General features: G+C 42.2%; 1 protein-coding gene across 2 annotated transcripts; it reads right to left on the reverse strand.

The window, feature by feature from the left end:
* Positions 1 to 4,871: 4,871 nt before the first annotated feature.
* LOC129547517 (aldo-keto reductase family 1 member C3-like) lies at positions 4,872 to 17,651 on the reverse strand. Of its 2 annotated transcripts, none has more exons than XM_055413267.2 (9): positions 17,524 to 17,651; positions 15,111 to 15,278; positions 14,728 to 14,844; positions 13,220 to 13,297; positions 12,347 to 12,469; positions 10,090 to 10,199; positions 9,065 to 9,230; positions 6,015 to 6,097; positions 4,872 to 5,532 (listed from the first exon to the last, which is right to left on the reverse strand). In XM_055413267.2, the coding sequence occupies exons 1-9, from the start codon at positions 17,605 to 17,607 to the stop codon at positions 5,490 to 5,492; spliced, it is 972 nt and encodes a 323-aa protein (XP_055269242.2). In that variant the 5' UTR covers positions 17,608 to 17,651; the 3' UTR covers positions 4,872 to 5,489. The 2 variants fall into 2 exon arrangements, with proteins under 2 accessions (XP_055269242.2, XP_088700536.1); XM_088844410.1 differs by lacking the exon at positions 17,524 to 17,651 and adding an exon at positions 17,353 to 17,434.
* Positions 17,652 to 19,397: the final 1,746 nt, after the last annotated feature.

Raw genomic sequence — 19,397 nt, forward strand, 5'->3', positions numbered from 1 at the left:
AAAGTTTTCCTCTCATTTGTATATATAAAGAGTGACTTTCTTTGTTGACAAGTTTAGTTTACCTCAAACCTAGGCACAATATAAATATTACACAATGTTGATGACTTACTGCTGCTGCTGCTGCTAAGTCACTTCAGTCGTGTCCGACTCTGTGTGACCCCATAGACGGAAGCCCACCAGGCTCCCCCATCCTTGGGATTCTCCAGGCAAGAATACTGGAGTGGGTTGCCATTTCCTTCTCCAATGTGTGAAAGTGAAAAGTGAAAGTGAAGGCGCTCAGTCGTGTCCGACCCTTAGAGACCCCCACGGACTGCAGCCTACCAGGCTCCTCCATCCATGGGATTTTCCAAGCAAGAGTACTGGAGTGGGGTGCCATTGCCTTCTCCGGTATTGTCACTAAGAATGCCATAATCATAGCCTCCAAGTCACCCTCCTGTCGAGTCTAACAAACACCTTTCTGGAGGGGTGACAGAACTGCTGTGTTGTAAGGAAGGAAGTGCTTGAGCCCTTCCAAAGGTTAAGGCAGGAGGGGGCAGAGGAAACCGGTCTTTCCCAAACAAAGGTGCAGAAGGAACTGCAGTTTTAAGAGCCTCCTGCGTTTTTTGTTCTACCCCATTGGGCTCTGCATTTTCAGGTCCTCCCTCTGATGGGATTTCACTTTCATCTTCACTCCCTTCTGAGCTTTCCGGGATCTGAAGAGGTTCCAAATTGGATTTTATCAGTGCCCAAGTTGACCAGATAGATACCAGCAAGAGCACTCCCTTGCAAAGAGGTTTCTCTAATTCACTACCTACCTTCTCCCACGTTCCTAAATCTAAAGCACCGAGAGAAGGGAACTATGAGCAACGTTTCTCAATGGTTTGTGAAATCGCCAATAGCCGGCCCTCACTTGTTTTTGTTCCCCCTGCTTTCAAAAGCTGCCTTTTATTCCCAGCTTTCTCAGGTCCCATGCCAGGTTTCAATGCCTGGGAGAGTATCACTTCCCGCAAAGGGGGATTTTCAGAGGCCCCACCCCTCTCTTCTGCAGGTCCAAGCGCTGCCCATATTTCAACTTCAGTTTCTCTCTCAGAGATCCTTCATATCCCAGCCTCAAGTTGGGTGCCACTTGCTGCAGCAAGCGCAGCAGGTAGGGATCCAAAGTGGTCAACAACGCACAGTTTGGGACAAAGAAACTAGAGACAGAATGAAAGTTTTAAAGATGGGACTGCGGTACTTAAGACCTCTTGGATCAAGAGCGCTGTTCCTTGGAGACACATCATTTTTATTTAGTGTCTTGGCAAGCAGAAAGTCTCTGTTATGCTACGATGAAGTCCGCCTCCTGTGTCCCCAGTCACATCTCCCATTTTATTGATTACTTTAACTTATCTTTGTTATTTCCTTGTACAAGGGCTATCACCTAGCTGGAGGTCATAGACCTGCATATGCCTTGGGAAAATATCTTGGTGTGTACACAACCTGTGTTCTGAACTAGAGCTCACCCGGTGTTTTAAGGTCCACACTATGCTTTTCCTTAGCTTAGCAGGGTATGATAACCCCAACTAATCAACACGATGTGCTTTTATTTGGGTTATGCTGTATTGCTATATTTTGTTTTATTCTTTTCCCATGGTGATTTTCTCAAGGCTTAATCAGAGCAACAGGTGGCTGACTATTAACCCCTGCATGTGGTGGTGGAGGTTTAGTCAATAAGTCATGTCCGAGTCTTAACCCCATGAACTGTAGCCACCAGGCTCCATAGTTCATGGATTTCCAGGCTAGAATACTGGAGTTGGTTGCCATTTACTATACCGTGGGAACTTCCTGGCCCTCGGATTGAACCCAAGTCTCTTATGTCACTTTCCTTAAGGGGTGTATTCTTACCACTGGGCCACCTGGGAAGCCCCTACAGAAGTGACAAGGGAGAAATCCTACAAAGGTTACAAAACCAGATATTTTGGCAACATGTATATTGAAAGCTAATTATTAATAACTTCAGGATATCATGTGCAGGATGCAAAGAGACTCTGATTGTTTATACCTTGTACTTAGTTATAGAACATTTAGAGTACTCATAATGTAGCTGAAACATATTTATTATACATACTTTATTATCTTGTTCATTATTCATAAGAGGAAAACCTATAAACAACTGAAATTGCAACAAATTTGGGAAGAGTAAGTGAAATCATGATGCACTGGTACAAGTGGATGTTGTGAAGTAAAATACAATTTAACACATAGAGTGATGTCAGCAAAATACTGAGCTAGAAGGAGTGAAGTCCCCCTTGGAAAGGAAAACAGGGAAAGAGAAAGCAGCTGAAAAACATCACAGGAGTTTTGGGAAACAGTCAAACAAACAACTACAGCAACAAAGTGAACACGCAGCTAGGGAAGATCCAGAAGACTGGAAGGACGTGCTGTGTGTTTTTGTTCATACTCACCTCTCCCCTGACTTGAACAGAGCCATCTTGATCTGTAAAGGGTGGTACAGTTGCAGGCGGACTGTGTATATATATGGGGCCAATGACAAGGGAGTAAGGGTACAGACACAGACTAGACCATGTAAAACGCTGATAGAACTGGGGTGTGGATTTGGGGAATTGTAGGGCTTCGAGGACGGAGGAGGCAATGGCAAGCCACTCCAGTGTTCTTGCCTGGAGAATCCCAGGGACGGGGGAGCCTGGTGGGCTTCCGTCTATGGGGTCGCACAGAGTCGGACACGACTGAAGTGACTTAGCAGCAGCGGCAGCAGCAGGGCTTTGAGGAAGGAAAGGCATCAACAGAGAGTGTGTTTTCAGGCCTCTATCTATCAGGAACCGTCCAGCTTCTAAGTCTGCCATAAGGCCTAACTTCCAGAGACAGGGCAGTGTATCTCCTTGCACTTTCCATGCCTTGTAAACACATTCCTAGGTTATACTGAGACTGCCCATGAAGAAGCAGGTTGCGGGAGTGTGTCTGAGAGTGCTGGGTGCCATACTGTGGTTGCCTAGACAAGGTGATATTAGCTCAAACAGTAGAGAATCTGCCTGTGATGCAGGAGACCAGGGTTCAGTCCCCAGGTTGGGAAGTTTCTCTGCAGAAGGAAATAGCAATCCACTTCAGTATTCTGCCTGGAGAATTCTATGGACAGAGAAACCTGGCGGGTTACAATCCATGGGGTCACAGAGAGTTGGACACGCCTGCACGACTAACACACACACACACACGCACACATACACGGCACTCAAAAACAGCCACAAATTCCCCAGAACCAGAGTCACTGAGGGGCCAGGTAAGTTGTGACTCAGAAATGAACTGAGTTGCCCTTAGTTTCTTTATGGGCTGACCCCAGGACCAGGCACATGCCATGCCAGCTAGTGAAGGACAATCAGGATGTGGTACAAATCTGCAAACACTGGGTATGCTGTGGTTGTTCAAGTACCCAGTCATGAACACACAGAGGAAGAGAGAGAAAAGGCATACAATAAAGAAACGAGGCGGGAAAAGCTAAAAAGAGAGACAGAAAAAACGAAAGAGAAAAACATGAGCCATGAAACTGTTTTTCTTACGGTTTAGTCGCTAAGTCAAGACCCTTCTTTTGTGACCCCATGGATGGTAGCCCCACAGGTTTCTCTGTCCATGGGATTCTGGAGACAAGAATACTGGAGTGGGCTGCCATTTCCTTTGCCAGAGGATCTTCCTGGATCAGGGATCCAACCTGCATTGGTAGGCAGATTCTTTACCCCTGCCCTACCTAGGAGGTCTGATCCACGAAAGGAAGAAAAGAAATCGGCACCGACTCTTCCAGAACTGTCAAGGGAGCCACACTTAGTGCATAGTGAGTGTCACACACTGTCCTGGGGAGGAGCTTCAGGTGGGCTAGCTGATGCTGAGATCAACCCCCCAGTAACTCATCAGGGTCACATCTCCTGAAAACACACGACACCAGCAGGAAGCCCCCTCTACCAAGGCTGGATAGAACCATCCCTAAGGAGCTGGGTGGGAAGGGAAGAGAAGCTGTCAGATCAGGACTGAGCCCACGGGAGGGCCCCACATGAGGAAGGGGGACAAGGGATTGGAGGTCCTCCCTGCAGAGACTTGTGCACACCACACACTGGGCACCGCAGCCCTGGGACAATGCCAGGAGGTCGCGGCCCCACAGCTGCTGTGAACCCAGGGGGACCCACAGGAGGCCCGGGAACCTGACTCCTCTCCTGAGACACGCACCCGCTCCTGCTCCTAGAACAGGCTGCGGAAGACACCAAACGTTGCCAGGATTGGCTGGTTTACTGGGCAGCCCGTGTGCCCCATGACCCTTCAGTGCCTTTGGATCCAGTTCACTCTCCCTGGGGTGAGGGCCACTTATGCTGGGCAGAATGGGCAGTGGGGGATACAGAGCTGGCTCAGACCAGCAGGATGTCTGGACACGCCAGGGTGGCCACTGGCTATCAGAGAGGGGCCCAAGAAGCAGTATTCTGGAAATATCCTTCTCCATTGCCCTCACAGTAAAGTCCTGTAAAAGCTTATGTGACAAGAAACTCCTGCCCCACCGGCTCTCTGACTTTTCTTCAGCTCCTCTCTCCCCACCTTACTAAATCTGCCCAAATCAGCCAACTTGCTGACCCTTAAATGTTCCATGAATACTCTTCCTTCCTGGAATAAGTGTTTCCTATTCCAGAGAATTGCAGGGAGCCACTGTCTCTGTGTTTCAAGGCTGTTTGTAAAAATGAAAAGGTGTGTGAGGTGAAGGGGATTTGGTGTCTCTGCCTAAAAGATATATAGAAGAAATGGGAGAGACTGTGCAGAATCATCTCAACAGACACTTACCCATTTCTAACAGTTAAATTCTCCTGATATCATTCACAGTTTTATTTTCCATAAGACTAATGACTCAAGACATTTCTCACTTCACTTATTGACATTTATTGATATAACAATTTCTTACTAAAGAATGTTCAATAAAGTTTGGTTAAATGACCAATGAATAAACTCAAAATATATAAAGATTCATCCAAATGCTGAGCGTGGGCAGACAAATAAGAAATTACATAATTGACTAAGATGTGCTGCTTACTATACAGGAAGCAAAATATAATACTGGATTTTTTAACTCATATTTTTAGCTTACCAACATAATTAGGCTATATTTCAAGAGAAGTATACAACCTGTAGGCTGAAGTTTATTTATCTTTGTAAATGAACAAACGCATATATTTGTCTAGGAAAATCACAAGGTAAACACATCAAAGGTAATTGTTACCCAGTGGGTAAGCACAGCTGATCATCATTGCCCATCCTGTCCCTTCTCTATCTAAATATTCTGTCATATATATGTATTATTTCAATCATCAGGAAGAAAGAGTATCCTTACTTTGAAGTCTATGCTTTTTCATAAAATGCTTATTTTTAAAAAGAAAGGTGTGGTTTCAGAAGTTCAGATACTTTATTCAAATTTCTCCTTCAGGCATAAAAATTTTCTTCACCACCCTAAAAGTAACAACTTATGGAAGAACCACAGTGAAAGCTGAGAGTCAGTATTCTTCAGTGAATGGATACTCAGGGTGATTGGAACCACTGGAAGACAAAGAGGTGGATTCATGTATGAAATCTGGTGTCATTATACCATAGTTTTAGTTAATATAATCATTTTCCCCTGACATAAGTAGAAATAACAATTAAACATGTTCACTGCTCCTTGAAAGAATAATGGACGGCAGGCACTGTGCCCTTTGTGTTTCCTGGCTCCCTGGGCTCTGAGAGGAGGTACACCAGGCACAGGGATTAGGGGAACAAAGTAGTGAATTTATTCACCATAAATGTCAACTGTGGGAATTTTACTGATGGGCTGTCCTGGTCCCCAATCACATTTCTGTTGATCAAGGATGAAGCCCTGGAGGAAATCTCTGGTTTGAGGTCTGCAGGAAGTACCTGGCTGACTCCTACACTAGAAATCAGGACTATCTTCCAAGAATTAAGTTTTTTAAAAGATTAGTTCCCCTACTCACCTGCCTGCGACAAAAAAAAAAAAAAGCTGTGTGTGTGAAACAGTCACTTACATTAGAAATTCATAATATCTTATATTTCTGTTGAGGCCATCGATTGCTTTCATGTCATCCGGACTCAGTTCAAAGTCAAACACCTGGAAGGAAGGAACAATCACATTAACCTCTCCCGGAAGGAGTTAGCCTCCCCCTGGGGACTGGAAGACTTTCCAGCTGGATGGAGACAGGAAGAGGGGACAGGGAAGACATGTCTATCCTCAGCTTCCAGGAGAACAAACTGGGATCCTCTGATGAGTTCTCACCTCTCCTTCCCACACCTTCTCCTTCTCTGTCCACCTCACAAACATTACAGTGCATCAGTCCCTTATCTGAGTGAATCACTTGTGGCAGAAAACAAACTAAGATCTGCTTTTTCCAAACACTCTACTTTAGACACTCCTGATTTGATACTGAACCTGAGCTAACATTACACTGTTTGCCTCTCCCCAACACTCCCTAAGGGTGACAGCGTTCAGCTGAAGCAGTGTGGGAAGGAAATGCCCCCTTGAAATCCTGTTCAGAAATATGTTATGAAACTTGCTCGTTATCTACTGGTAAATCTAACGAAACCATTACATCAATGGCTTAGTGGAGAAGATCCCTGTGTTGGGAAAATGTTCTGGAGAAAGAAATGGCAACCCACTCCAGCATTCTTGACTCGAGAATCACACGGACAGAGGAGCCTGGCGGGATACAGTCTATGGGGTTGCAAAGAGTCAGACACATCTAAAGCAACTAATGCTTTAGTGTAAACAGTTATGAATGAAAAGTGTTTAAAACATTAAGGAACAACAAATTATTAAAAATTCACATCACAGTCATGAAAAAAAAGCTCAATTTTCTAAAGAAATACATTTTCCAGAGTGATCCAATGATTCAGTGCAACATGAACATGACTTAATCACATATTCTTTTGTGGAAATCAGTACAGTGACACTAAATTTTAAATAAAGGAACAGCTAATCAAGAACAGTCAGGACATCCTTAAAGACAAATGTATCATTCTGAGAAAGAACACTTATTTTCCATTTTAAAAACACAGAACTGAAAACTGAAAGTTAAATGAAAGAGAAGGGCCACAAATGTACTTATGGTCACTTATTATGACACAGTTGATAATGAAAATCTATAAAATACATTAAGTAAATAAACATATAGGCAATCATTTTTATATCATATTTTAGAATCAAATTTAAACGGAAACAGAAAAAACAATTTTTCAAGGGCCCATGCACCTGACCCTAGACATGGCCTGACCTATAACTTGTAATGGAGACTGAAATTTGCAAGAAGTGGTGACTTAGTTCTGAGCTGATGACTTGGATTTTTTCCCACTCCCTGGCTTGAAATCACAGCACTGTCCTGAGATGAAAATCAAGTTAGTTGACCACAGCCTAGCCAAATATATATGAAAAACTACAGGGAGAAGCGTGAAGGCTTCTCTGAGAAGAATCATATCCACTTGCTACAGCAGAACTGCCAAGCTGCTCTGCACTGAACTGCAAATGCCTGAGGGAGCCCAGCCAAGAGGACAACAGCTAAGCTGGGTGCAGGCAGAATCTCAAACCACAAAATCAAGAGATACATAACTGATCTCTGCATTAAATCTTAAAACTGGGGAGAGTTTTCTGAACACCTATGCCTAAGGGAAGAGCAATGGTCTCTTACACAGAAAACAAATGAGAGACATCACGCAAAAGTGGACAAAGACTTGAAGAGGAAATTCACAAAGACAGGAACTCAAGAAGGTTAAATATATGAAGATGAAACCTTATTAGTATTCAGGAAAATGCAAAATAAAATCACGATGATTTGGAGATGAAAGATTGCTGCCATAATTTTCATGCCCCAAAATTCACATGTGGATGGTGTTAGAAATGGAGCCATTCAGGGATGATTAGGTCATGATGGTGGAGCCTTTGTGAATGAGATTTCAACAATATCACAATCATATAAGAAACTTGGGGGAACTCTGTTGCCCCTCAACCATGTCAAGATACAAAGAGAGCTTTATGACGTAGAGGAGGGGCCATTACATGAACGTACAGGCACCCTGACCTCAAACCTCCAGCTTCAGAAATGTGAGAAACAAATTTTAATTGTTTCTAAGACACCAAATTTGAGGCATTTTGTTAACACAGTTCAAATGGCTTAAAATAATCACATAATGCAATTTCATCCATTGAGAATGAAGGTCAGAAGACATCATTTGTACACGGTGATAGGGTAAATAACAGACATAGCACTGGAACTAAAATCTCCATTTTCTGTCCAAATTTATTTTCCTGGGCTCCAAAATCACAATGGATCGTGACTGCAGTCATGAAATTAAAAGACCTTTGCTCCTTCTAAGAAAAGCTATGACAAAACTAGACAGCATATTAAAAAGCAAAGATATTACTTTATCGACAAATGTCCACAGTCAAAGCTGTGCTTTTTCCAGTAGCCATGTATGGATGTGAGAGGTAGACCCTAAAGAAAGCTGAGTGCCAAAGAACTGATGCTTTTGAACTGTGGTGTTGGAGAAGACTCTTGAGAGTCCCTTGGACTGCAAGGAGATCAAGCAAGTCAATTGTAAAGGAAACCAGTCCTGAACATTCATTGGAAGGACTGATGCTGAAGGTGAAGCTCCAATACTTTGGCCACCTGATGCGAAGAAATGACTCATTGGAAAAGAACCTGATGCTGCGAAAGATGGAAGGCAGGAGGAATAGGTGAAGATAGAGGATGAAATGATTGGATGGCATCAACAGCTTGATGGACATGACTTGGAGCAAGCTCCAGGAGTTGGTGATGAACGGGGAAGCCTGACGTGCTGCAGTCCATGCGATCGAAAAGAGTCAAACGAGACTGAGCGACTGAACAGAACTGAATCCTCTGCAGCCAAGCCACCTCTCCTGTTGCCACAGTAGGAGGAGAAAACCATCAGGAATACACACAAGGCATTCATGCATAGGGAAGAACAGGTAATTCATCTTGTCTCAAGGAAAGTCTTGACAGACAAAGAATGACCCTCATGAAGGATATTCCTTAGGACTCCCTCTGCCAACAGACCCACTCATCACCTGTATGTTCTCTTTGATCCTCTTCTTATTGTAACTCTTGGCCAGAACCACAACCCCACGTTGTATCTGGTAGCGAAGGGCAACCAGAGCTGGGGTTTGCTTGTGCTTTTTGGCAATGGCACAGAGAACCGGGTCCTCCAAGAGAACAGGGTGGTTCAGATTCACCCTGGAAGAAAATTCAGAAATGCTGAGGAGCTGAGACTAAGTACTCATTTCGTGAGCAGTTTTCCCAAAAAGATCAACTAGATCAACAGATCTACACCACTGCTTCTCAAAGTGTGGTCCATGGACTAGCATAATCAGTATCACCTGGGATTTTGTTAGAAATACAAATTTCATGGCTTAGCTGAAGAGAAACTCAATCAGCATCTCAAACGTGTCACGTCCCATTCTGTGTTTACAAAGCTTCCAGGTGGTTCAGATGTATTATTGACCTGAGACCAGGATTGCTAAAGTTGTGACTTTTTTCTTTAATTCTCAGAAGTTGTTTTTCTTCTATAATCAAGGGCATGAACAGAGAAACAGAAGGTAAAGACCACAGATTTTTTTTAATTTCACTTTCCTAAAGTATTGATAAAAAGTAAGTAATCTCAAAATCAGAGACATTTATTCCCTCATTACTCTTCTTTAGATATTTACAAAATGGTTCAAGTTTAGTTTTTTCTATCATAATAGACCTGAGAATTGTATATTATTACCCAATTTTAGGCATAAGGTAAATGAGACTTGGAATTTCTATTTTTAGAACTGTGTTATTAGTTAAAAATTACATAAATCATGACATAAGCTTAACTAGGGGATTATATATAGATTTTAATGCAAACATCTGTTAATGATGAGTCTATGAGCTAATACAATGTATGACAAATGGCTGGGTGATGGGAAGTTAAAAAAGAAGAAAATATTCCATCCATACCCTCTCTCCCCCATGATTATGAGAGTGATCTGAGTACCATATTTTAAAATATCTCATTGAAAATTGAATTTTAGGGAAACTCCCACTAGTCTTCAATAAGATTCAATACCATTCTTTTATTCGTTGGGATCCCAGAGCACCATAGGCAACAAGAACAATATCATGTGACTTGCAGAAATCCAACAGTTTGCTCTGATTGAGATAAGGGTGACATTCCACCTGTAGAATGTGAACAGAGAAGAGTATCAGATTATTTGAAAAAGTAATATTAATATGACAGAGAAAGATTAAAAGTTTTAAGTGCCTAAACGAAAGATAAACTGTGGAAAATTCTGAAAGAGATGGAAATACCAGACCACCTGACCTGCCTCTTGAGAAACCTGTATGCAGGTCAGGAAGCAACAGTTAGAACTGAACATGGAACAACAGACTGGTTTGAAATAGGAAAATTAGGAAAAGGAGTACATCAAGGCTGTATATTGTCACCCTGCTTATTTGACTTATATGCAGAGTACATCATGAGAAATGCTGGGCTGGAGGAAGCACAAGCTGGAATCAAGATTTTCGGGAGAAATGTCAATAACCTCAGATATGCAGATGACACCACCTTTATGGCAGAAAGTGAAGAAGAATTAAAGAGCCTTTTGATGAAAGTGAAAGAGGAGAATGAAAAAGTAGGCTTGAAGCTCAACATTCAGAAAAAAGATCAATCCTGGGTGTTCATTGGAAGGACTGATGCTAAAGCTGAAACTCCAATACTTTGGCCACCTCATGCAATGAGTTGACTCACTGGAAAAGACTCTGATGCTGGGAAAGGTTGGGGGTGGGAGGAAAAAGGGACGACGGAGAATGAGGTGGCTGGATGGCATCACCGACTCTGTGGACATGAGTTTAGGCGAGCTCCAGGATTGGTGGTGGACAGGGAGGCCTGGCGTGCTGTGATTCATGGGGTCGCAGAGAGTCGGGCACGACTGAGCGACTGAACTGAACTGAAGATCATGGCACCTGGTGCCATCACTTCATGGCAAATAGATGGGGAAACAGTGTCAGAGTTTATTTTTCTGGGCTCCAAAATCACTGCAGATGGTGATTTCAGCCATGAAATTAAAAGACACTTACTCTTTAGAAGGAAAGTTATGACTAACCAAGACAGCGTAAAAAAACAGAGACATTATTTTATCAACAAACATCTGTCTAGTCAAGGCTGTGGTTATTCCAGTGGTCATGTATGGATGTCAGAGTTGGTCTATAGAGAAATCTGAGTTCCAAAGAATTGATGCTTTTGAATTGTGGTGTTAGAGAAGACTCTTGAGAGTCCCTTGGACTGCAAGGAGATCCAACCAGTCCATCCTAAAGGAGATCAGTCCTGGGTGTTCATTGGTAGGACTGATGCTGAAGGTGAAACTCCAAAACACTGGCCACCTGATGCGAAGAGCTGACTCATCGGAAAAGGCCCTGATGCTGGGAAAGATTGAGGACAGGAGAAGGGGAAGACAGAGGATGAGATGGTTGGACGGCATCACTGACTCAATGGAAAAAGGTTTGGGTGGACTCCAGGAGTTGGTGATGGACAGGGAGTCCTGGCGTGCTGTGGTTCATGGAGTCACAAAGAGTCAGACACAACTAGGCGAATGAACTGAACTGAACTGTAAGGAAAGCTTGCAACATTAAATGTAAACTGGAAATATCAACATCAGGAGAGAAACAGAGAAAAGTGCGTTTATACAGTTAATTTTATGACAGACCATGGATGGGAGAACCAGTCCAAGACTGAGTAATCAAATGGTGTACTCTACATTTGAGTAGATATTCCCGGGTAATGTTTTATCTTGTGTTAGCATCATCACAAGCCTTTAACTTCAACCTCTACACTGGATGACTTTCATCATCTCTAGCACATTTTTCTGTTCTGTCCTCCCTGTTGAGACTCATAAATGCTGAGACAAGAAGACTAAGGATTCAGCCATCAGAACCCCACACAAACCCTTACCACCCATCTCAGCTGATTTGTTACTTTATTAATTTACTTCTCATTCTATGTTTTCATGGCTTCCTTCCTATACACAGTTCATTTCAGGGCACTTTCCCATCCAATCTTGTCATCCTTTAATCTCAGGGAAACATCTCCTACTTCTAGTTCTAGGTTCTACCTACAATTCAGCAGGATGTCCTCCCACCTTTTCCATCCAGACTACATAGAGATATTATTTTGGGTTCTACTTACACCATCCAGAGAGAGATTCTGTTCTTTAGAGTCCTCTGTCCACAAAGGTTGGATTAACAGGAGGGGAGGAAAGACAGATGTCTGGCTCCAGTGCAAGAAGGAGGGTCTGAAGAGCAGGAGGGAGAGGAGCTGAGTTGCTCACCTGGTTGCAGACGGGCTTATACTTGAGCCCTGGCTTGTTTAGGATCTTCTCCAGCTGCTTGTGGTTGAAGTTGGACACCCCAATGGACTTGGTCAGTCCTGCATCCTTACACTTCTCCAGGGCCTGGGAGGGAAGGGTGGTGAGCAGTCACTTGGAATGGGAACTAGAACGAGAATAAATGCTTTGGAGGTGAAGCTCCAAAACTTTGACGCCTGATGTGAAGAGCTGACTCATTGGAAAAGGCCCTGATGCTGGGAAAGATTGAGGACAGGAAGAGAAGGGGACAAGAGAGGATGAGATGATTAGACAACATCACTGGCTCAGTGGACAAGGGTTTGGGTGGACTCCAGGAGTTGGTGATGGACAGGGAGGCCTGGCGTGCTGGGGTTCATGGGCTTGCAAAGAGTCAAACACAACTGAGTGACTGAACTGAACTGAAAGGAAAGCTTGCAACATTAAATGTAAACCGGAAATATCAACATCTAGAGAGAAATAGAGAAAGTATGAGTATTTATTGTTTATTGAAAAAATCAATAAACATGGTCACGTTCAAGAATGAGTATCAAGAGGAAAAAACGGAAGAAAGTCAACCCATAAATTGAAGAATTACCATTTCCTCCATTAAAAAAAAAACAAAGAAGACATATCACATGGAAGGAAAAATGCATTGTCTTCATTGTCCAAAATTCTCCAATTCGTTCCTCTATGTAAACATTTCAGCAACGGTTTCCTCCCCACAACCTCAGCATCCCAGCCCTCAGGTTCATGAACTGCTGAGTCTGATGGTCCACAGCCCATTCTCACAGGTGGAAGAAATGAAAGAGGTTCCCCCTCAACTGGCTTCTCCACTGGTTCTCTCCTCCCTGGACTCACCTCCCATGTGTGACAGAAATCCACTGAGTCAACTATCAGTTTTCCATCTTCATCTTTTGGAAGTAATTCCTCCCCTGGCTAGAACAGAAGCAGGAATATTAAAGATGTGACAAAATAATTTCTCCACATTTAGCCAGGGTGCAAGGCACTTGGAATTAAATCTCCATGAGGTAGGTTTACCACTTTCTACATACTAATATTTGCAAGGTGATTTATGTATGGAGTTGTAAGCAATTTCTATAGGAGGGAGGCTTATTCTATTGTCTTACACTTATTATATGTTAAAAAAAAATACAATTTTTCTATGTCCTAAAGAAAGGGACTTCCAGTGACTTCTGTGAATTTTGTCTGTTTCCTGTACTTGCCTCTCTTGAAATATCTCTGGTCTGAGAAGGGCAGTAAGTTCCATGCCATAATTTCCAGAATAAAAATTGCAAGCTACACCTGGTCTAGATAATCAGATTTCCTTTTCCCTTCGAGTATCAGATGCCCTAGAGCAGGCATGTGAACGAGAAAGACGCTCATTAGGTTGATATGGAATGTGGATGATCCAGACATGCTCTCAAATATTCATAACCCTGAGACTTGAAATGCCCCCAAAATCATATTTGCCACCAATGGAAATGTTCAGTAAAAATATAACAATGCCATGATAAGGGATAGAAAAAGGAGACATTTCTGAAGAGTCCTGCAAATCCACAAATTTCTCTGTGTCTGAGACTTGCAGTCTACATAGTCCACTTAGCTATTTTGCGTTAGATGGTTTGAGTTGACTTCTGTAACTTGAAGAGTTCAAAGTAAACCTGTCTTTCTTTTTAATTTCTTTTTTAATTGGAGGATCATTGCTTTATAGAATTGTGTTCTTTTCTATCAAGCCTCAGCATGAATCAGCCATAGGTAAACATATATCTCCTCCCTTTTGAACCTCCTTCATATCTCCCTCCAAATCCCAACCCTCTAGGTTGATACAGTACCCCTATTTGAGTTCTAAGTAAAACATTCTTAATGACTAAGTGCAGTCATTGTAAAGTCAGGCAGGACTGTAGACAATGTCTTCCAATTCCCTATAAAGGTACAAGGTTTAGATTCACCCAAGAGGGAACACCACCAAATCTGTTCAACTTAAAAGGATGAAAGAAAAGATAAAGTCATCATGTTCAATGTAAAGCAGTGTCATGCTCACCATGGCTTCACCAAACTCTTGGTTCATGAAATCCCCAGACACTCAGGAGTCATAACCAGGACTGTGTGAAGAATTCACCTATTTCTATTTCCTCAAGTTTTTCAAGCAAAGATTCTCAGGATATTAATTCCTTTGTCTTGGAGGCACATAAGGGATTCAAAGGAGCTCAGTAAATAGATGACCACAAATGATTATTTGGGGGATTCTACTCTAGCGTAATCATCCCTTCAATCTACTAAGAAAAATCTTATTTCAACCATCCATGCAAGTTGATGTACATTCTAACACAAGATATAACATTGATGTGATCACACATATTTCCAACCTTCGCAGCCAGTGGAAAATGAATAATATAGAGATCGACATAGTCCAGTTGAAGATTTTTCAGTGACTTTTCCAAGGCTGGTCTGACCAACTCTGGTCGAAGAAAAGTGCACCAAAGCTGAAAATATTAAAGAGTAGAAATTTCATTAATAATAATTTAGGAAATTTCCTTTTGGTCTTACCATGCGGCTTGTGGGATATTACTTCCTTGACCAATGATGGTAATGTGCCAACTCTTAACCACTGAACACCAAGGATTTCTAATACCTTAAGTATATACCAAGAAGCATAGTTCACCAATCAGCTCTTCACCAAACAAATGATCCCATTATATATTAGTCACCTGGGCACACTCACTAGCCCACATATTCACACACACAACACCTTTGAAGTGTAGAATATGTCTTCTCTCTTCACAGTGCCATCTGCAATCTTGCTTCGAATGGCCTGGCCAATGAACTCTTCATTTTGGTACATATGAGCACAGTCGATATGGCGGAACCCAACCTCTATGGCGAATTTGGTGACTTCCAGAGCTTCACTCTTACGAACCTACATGAGTAACAAAGGCAGAATTTGAACATCCATATGATTAAGAGATTGCTAGAACAAGCTTTGATCTTTCAAAGAATCAACTTTTCTTCATGTCTTTGATTAGATCTGTATGTGTGGTGCTGAACCCTGGACAGTTTCCCTGAACATTCCTGGTCAGATTTTAAAAACACACCCAGTAACCTTTACATCCCTAATGATCCATGGTTGATCACAGGCATCAGAGGACCCTAAGCCCACCTCCAGGTTCAGTGGACCCAAAGGATTCAGCATAAAGTTGTAGTCATGAAGATGATTTATACTCTAAGATACTTGAAGCAAAATCAACAAAGGTATAAGGTATATGGTAAAGACATTAAACTACAGGAGATAGAGACAGGGAACCTGGCCTGTTGCAATCCATAGGATCACAAAGAGTCAGACATGACTTAGTGACTGAACAGCAACAATAACAAAAAGCATCAAGAAGCAAGGTGAAAGCTTCTAAGACCGCTGTCTACCAGTGAAGCTACGTGGAACACACCAAATATAAACTGTGTCTATTCAAGGTGGACAAAGTGATGTTCTCATGTAAGGATCCATTGTTGATGATCACCAAAATCAAGCTAGTTAGAATCTCTCATTTCACTTACCTTACTTTAGGGGGTTTGTAAGAAAACTTAAGATCTAGTCTCTACAAAATTTCAGGGTATCACACATTCTTTATAACTATAGTCACGGTGCTTTCATCAGGTCACCAACTTATTCATCTTATCACTGACAGTCTACACTGTTGACAAACATCTTTCCATTTTTCTCAGATTTGTCTCCAGCTTCTGGTCTTCATTTCTCTACTTTCTGTTTCTATAAGTTCCACTATTTTAGATTCCACCTACAAAGAGACTTCCTTGGTGGCTCAGGCGGTAAAGCATCTGCCTACAATAAGGGAGACCCAGGTGTGATCCTTGGGTCAAGAAGATCTCCTGGAGAAGAAGATGGCAGCCCACTCCAGTGTTCTTGCCTGGAAAATCCCATGGACAGAGGAGCCTGGTAGGCTACCATCCATGGAGTAGCAAAGAGTCAGACACGACTGAGCGACTTCACTTGCACTTTTCACAAAGACATCATGTAGTATTCGTATTTTTATTTCTGGCTTACTTCATTTAGCTAGAGTTCTTGCGGTTCAGCTGTGTGGTTTCAAATGGCTGCATAAACGTTGTTTTAAATGCTAAATAATATTCCTTTTTTTTTTCATGTGTCTGAATCTTTTCTATTTGAAGGAGGTAGAGAATTGGTGTAACCACCCTTTGTTGGGTTCAGTCCTGGTCTTTCTTAAACACTTGGGCATTCAGGGATGTACTGAGGAATGGACCAGTGAGCTTCAGTACTAGCCTGGACACTTTACTCCCCGCAACCTCCTTCGCATTACAAAGTCCTGTCATCTCTTTCCAAAATACCGCTGAATATTTCCTTCCATTCTCCAAATGATAAAAGTGAGATGCAAAGTTTCAGGGTCAGAACTTGTCACAATTACATTCTCTAAATACAAGATGGACAGCAAACTTTCTGGCTCCAGGTCTAGAGACTTGTCCACCTGTCCCTTTTCTGTCCAAGCACTGAAAACTACACTTTAATAAAAAGACATTACAACAACCAAGGATACATTGAAAAACCTGGCCTGTAAGATGGTAGCTTATCCCCTCAAATGACACTATATTTTCCATTAGAAGAAGTTTCCAAGGAGCAACCGAAGTACAAGGCAAAACACAGCTGGAGTGTCTTGCCTGGCACCTACCAGGCACCCCATGGTAGAAAAGCATTTCTCTCCCCTTAGTTCCTATTCACCTCATCCTTAGGACCTTCCACCTCAAATACTTCTCTGGGTCACATCTTTTTTGATGGAGGTAAGAGTTCTGGAATTAATGAAATACACAGAGAAACCCGGCCATTGCAATCACCCTCAAAGCAAAGCAGTGGACCGTCAGTGATCTTGACAGCTGATTCTACCTCTTCTGCCAAGCTGGAAAGAGACAGAAACTGGGGGCGGGGTGGGTGGGGGACCCAGAGTTATCTGCAAGTGAGCACAGCCTCAAACCTTGATGCAGAGTGAAGACTGGATGCTCTCTCCCCTTTCACAGGACATGGTTCTAGCCTGGTTAGTGGTTAGAGAAGCTAGCCAGGAGCTCTCTGCTTGACAACTCAAGTCCCTTCCACTCTTCTTACATCCACTACTATTTATATGTCAACCCCAAACCACCTCTGTTACCTCTTTAATTTCAGCGCTGCCAAATCCAAGGACAGGAATGAAGTGGCCATCGTTAAGCTTAACTCTCTGGCCTTTGGGATCCATTGCCTGTTTCAACTCTGAATAAGCAGAGTGATCTTTTCTTCTGCCTCCACAGGTTATAAATAACAGGAAGTCAACGCCCCAGCTGATTGTCCAATGTTAGCAGATACATTGGAGGAGGAGAGGATTAAACCAGTGCCCATAGAGTAAGAAGAGAAATGACGCCAGTTACATTGAGAATTTTTTTTAATCAGAATAACTTCAGTTATATAATGATGAAATGTGCCAAACAATTATTGACCAATGTTACACCGAAACCTCCACATACCAGTCGTTTCACTTTTCTAATTATAAAGCCCATTTTTGATCAAACATCAATTGAAACAACTATTTCAAAGTACAGAAAGACACACTAATCACACAATTATAAAGTGCTGATTAATAAGCATTTTCCAATGTAATCTCTTAAGAGAGAATCAAAATGTGAAACAAACCAAATTTGTCTTTTTTAATTTTCCAGCAGCAAAATTATTTTGCTTTACACACCTTTGGTGGTAGAGGTATAGTCAGTAAGTCATGTCCAACTCTTTTACAACCCCATGGACTGTAACCCGCCAGGCTCCACAGTTCATGGATTTACCGGGCTAGAATGCTGGAGTGGGTTGCTGTTTCCTACACCACAGTATCATCCTGATCCAGGGACCGAACCCAACTCTCTTGTGTCATTCGGCAGGTGAATTCTTACCACTGGGCCACCTGAGAAGCCCTTACAGACCTGACTATGGTGAAATTCTGAAAAGGATACCAAAATCAGACATTTCAGCAAAGTGTTTATTGGTGTTAATCATTCACAATTTTTGGATACCATGTGCAGGTTAAACTGTCTCTTGAGTGTTTATACAATGTACTAAATTACACAACTTTTTAGAGTACTTTTATAATGCACCCAATACATATTTTACACAGTTTGTTATCGTGCTAAACATTATTCATAAAAGTAAAAACCTATAAACAACTGACATTGCAACAAATTTGGGAAGAGTAAAGGAAATCATGATGCACTGGTACAAGTGGATGTTGTGACAGAGAATTCAATTGAACACATAGAGTGATGTCAGCAAAATATTGAGCGAGGAGGAGTGAAGTCTCCCTTGAAAAGGGAAGTATGGAAAGAGAAAGCAGCTGAAAAATGTCGTAGGTGTTCTGGGAAACAGTCAAAAAAACATCAACAGCAACGAAGTGAACACACAACTAGGGATGATCCAAAAAGCTGGAAAGACATTTCTGTATGTTTTTACTCACACTCTCCGCTCTCCTGACTTGAGTAGAGCCATCTTGATCTGTAAAGGGCGGTAGCTCAGCACCCTGCTACCTCCCTCAAAGCAAACTCATCGCAGAAATCCTTATATGCAATATTCTCCCCTTCTTGGAGCTTGCCTGAAACTGGTGTCCATTTCACTTAACTCTGAGCTTGAACTTAAGAACAGCTGGAGTAGCTAGTTACAGTTGCAAGAGAACTAGATATATATGGGACCAGGTCCAGGGAGTAAGGGTAGAGACACACACAAGACCATGTAAAACCCTGATAGAACTGGGGTGCGGATTTGGGGGATAGTAAGACATTCAAAAGGAAAGATACAAGCATCTGAATGCAGAGTTCCAAAGAATAGCAAGGAGAGATAAGAAAGCCTTCCTCAGCGATCAATGCAAAGAAATAGAGGAAAACAACAGAATAGGAAAAACAAGAGATCTCCTCAAGAAAATTAGAGATATCAAGGGAACATTTCATGCAAAGATGGGTTCGATAAAGGACAGAAATGGTATGGACCTAACAGAAGCAAAAGATATTAAGA

The sequence above is a fragment of the Moschus berezovskii genome, chromosome 15 (genome assembly GCF_049115385.1).
Source record: "Moschus berezovskii isolate FMDL1 chromosome 15, NW_MosBer_1.0, whole genome shotgun sequence".
Lineage (NCBI taxonomy): Eukaryota > Metazoa > Chordata > Mammalia > Artiodactyla > Moschidae > Moschus > Moschus berezovskii.

What these genes read in the sequence shown, in the direction of transcription:
- LOC129547517 (XM_055413267.2), bottom strand. Translation starts at nt 17,607, where the DNA reads ATGGATCCCAAAGGCCAGAGAGTTAAGCTTAACGATGGCCACTTCATT. An exon ending in ATAAGCCCGTCTGCAACCAG is followed by an intron (nt 10,200 to 12,346) that starts GTGAGCAACTCA and finishes CACATTCTACAG; the next exon opens with GTGGAATGTCACCCTTATCT. An exon ending in TCCCAACGAATAAAAGAATG is followed by an intron (nt 9,231 to 10,089) that starts GTATTGAATCTT and finishes ATTTTCTTCCAG; the next exon opens with GGTGAATCTGAACCACCCTG.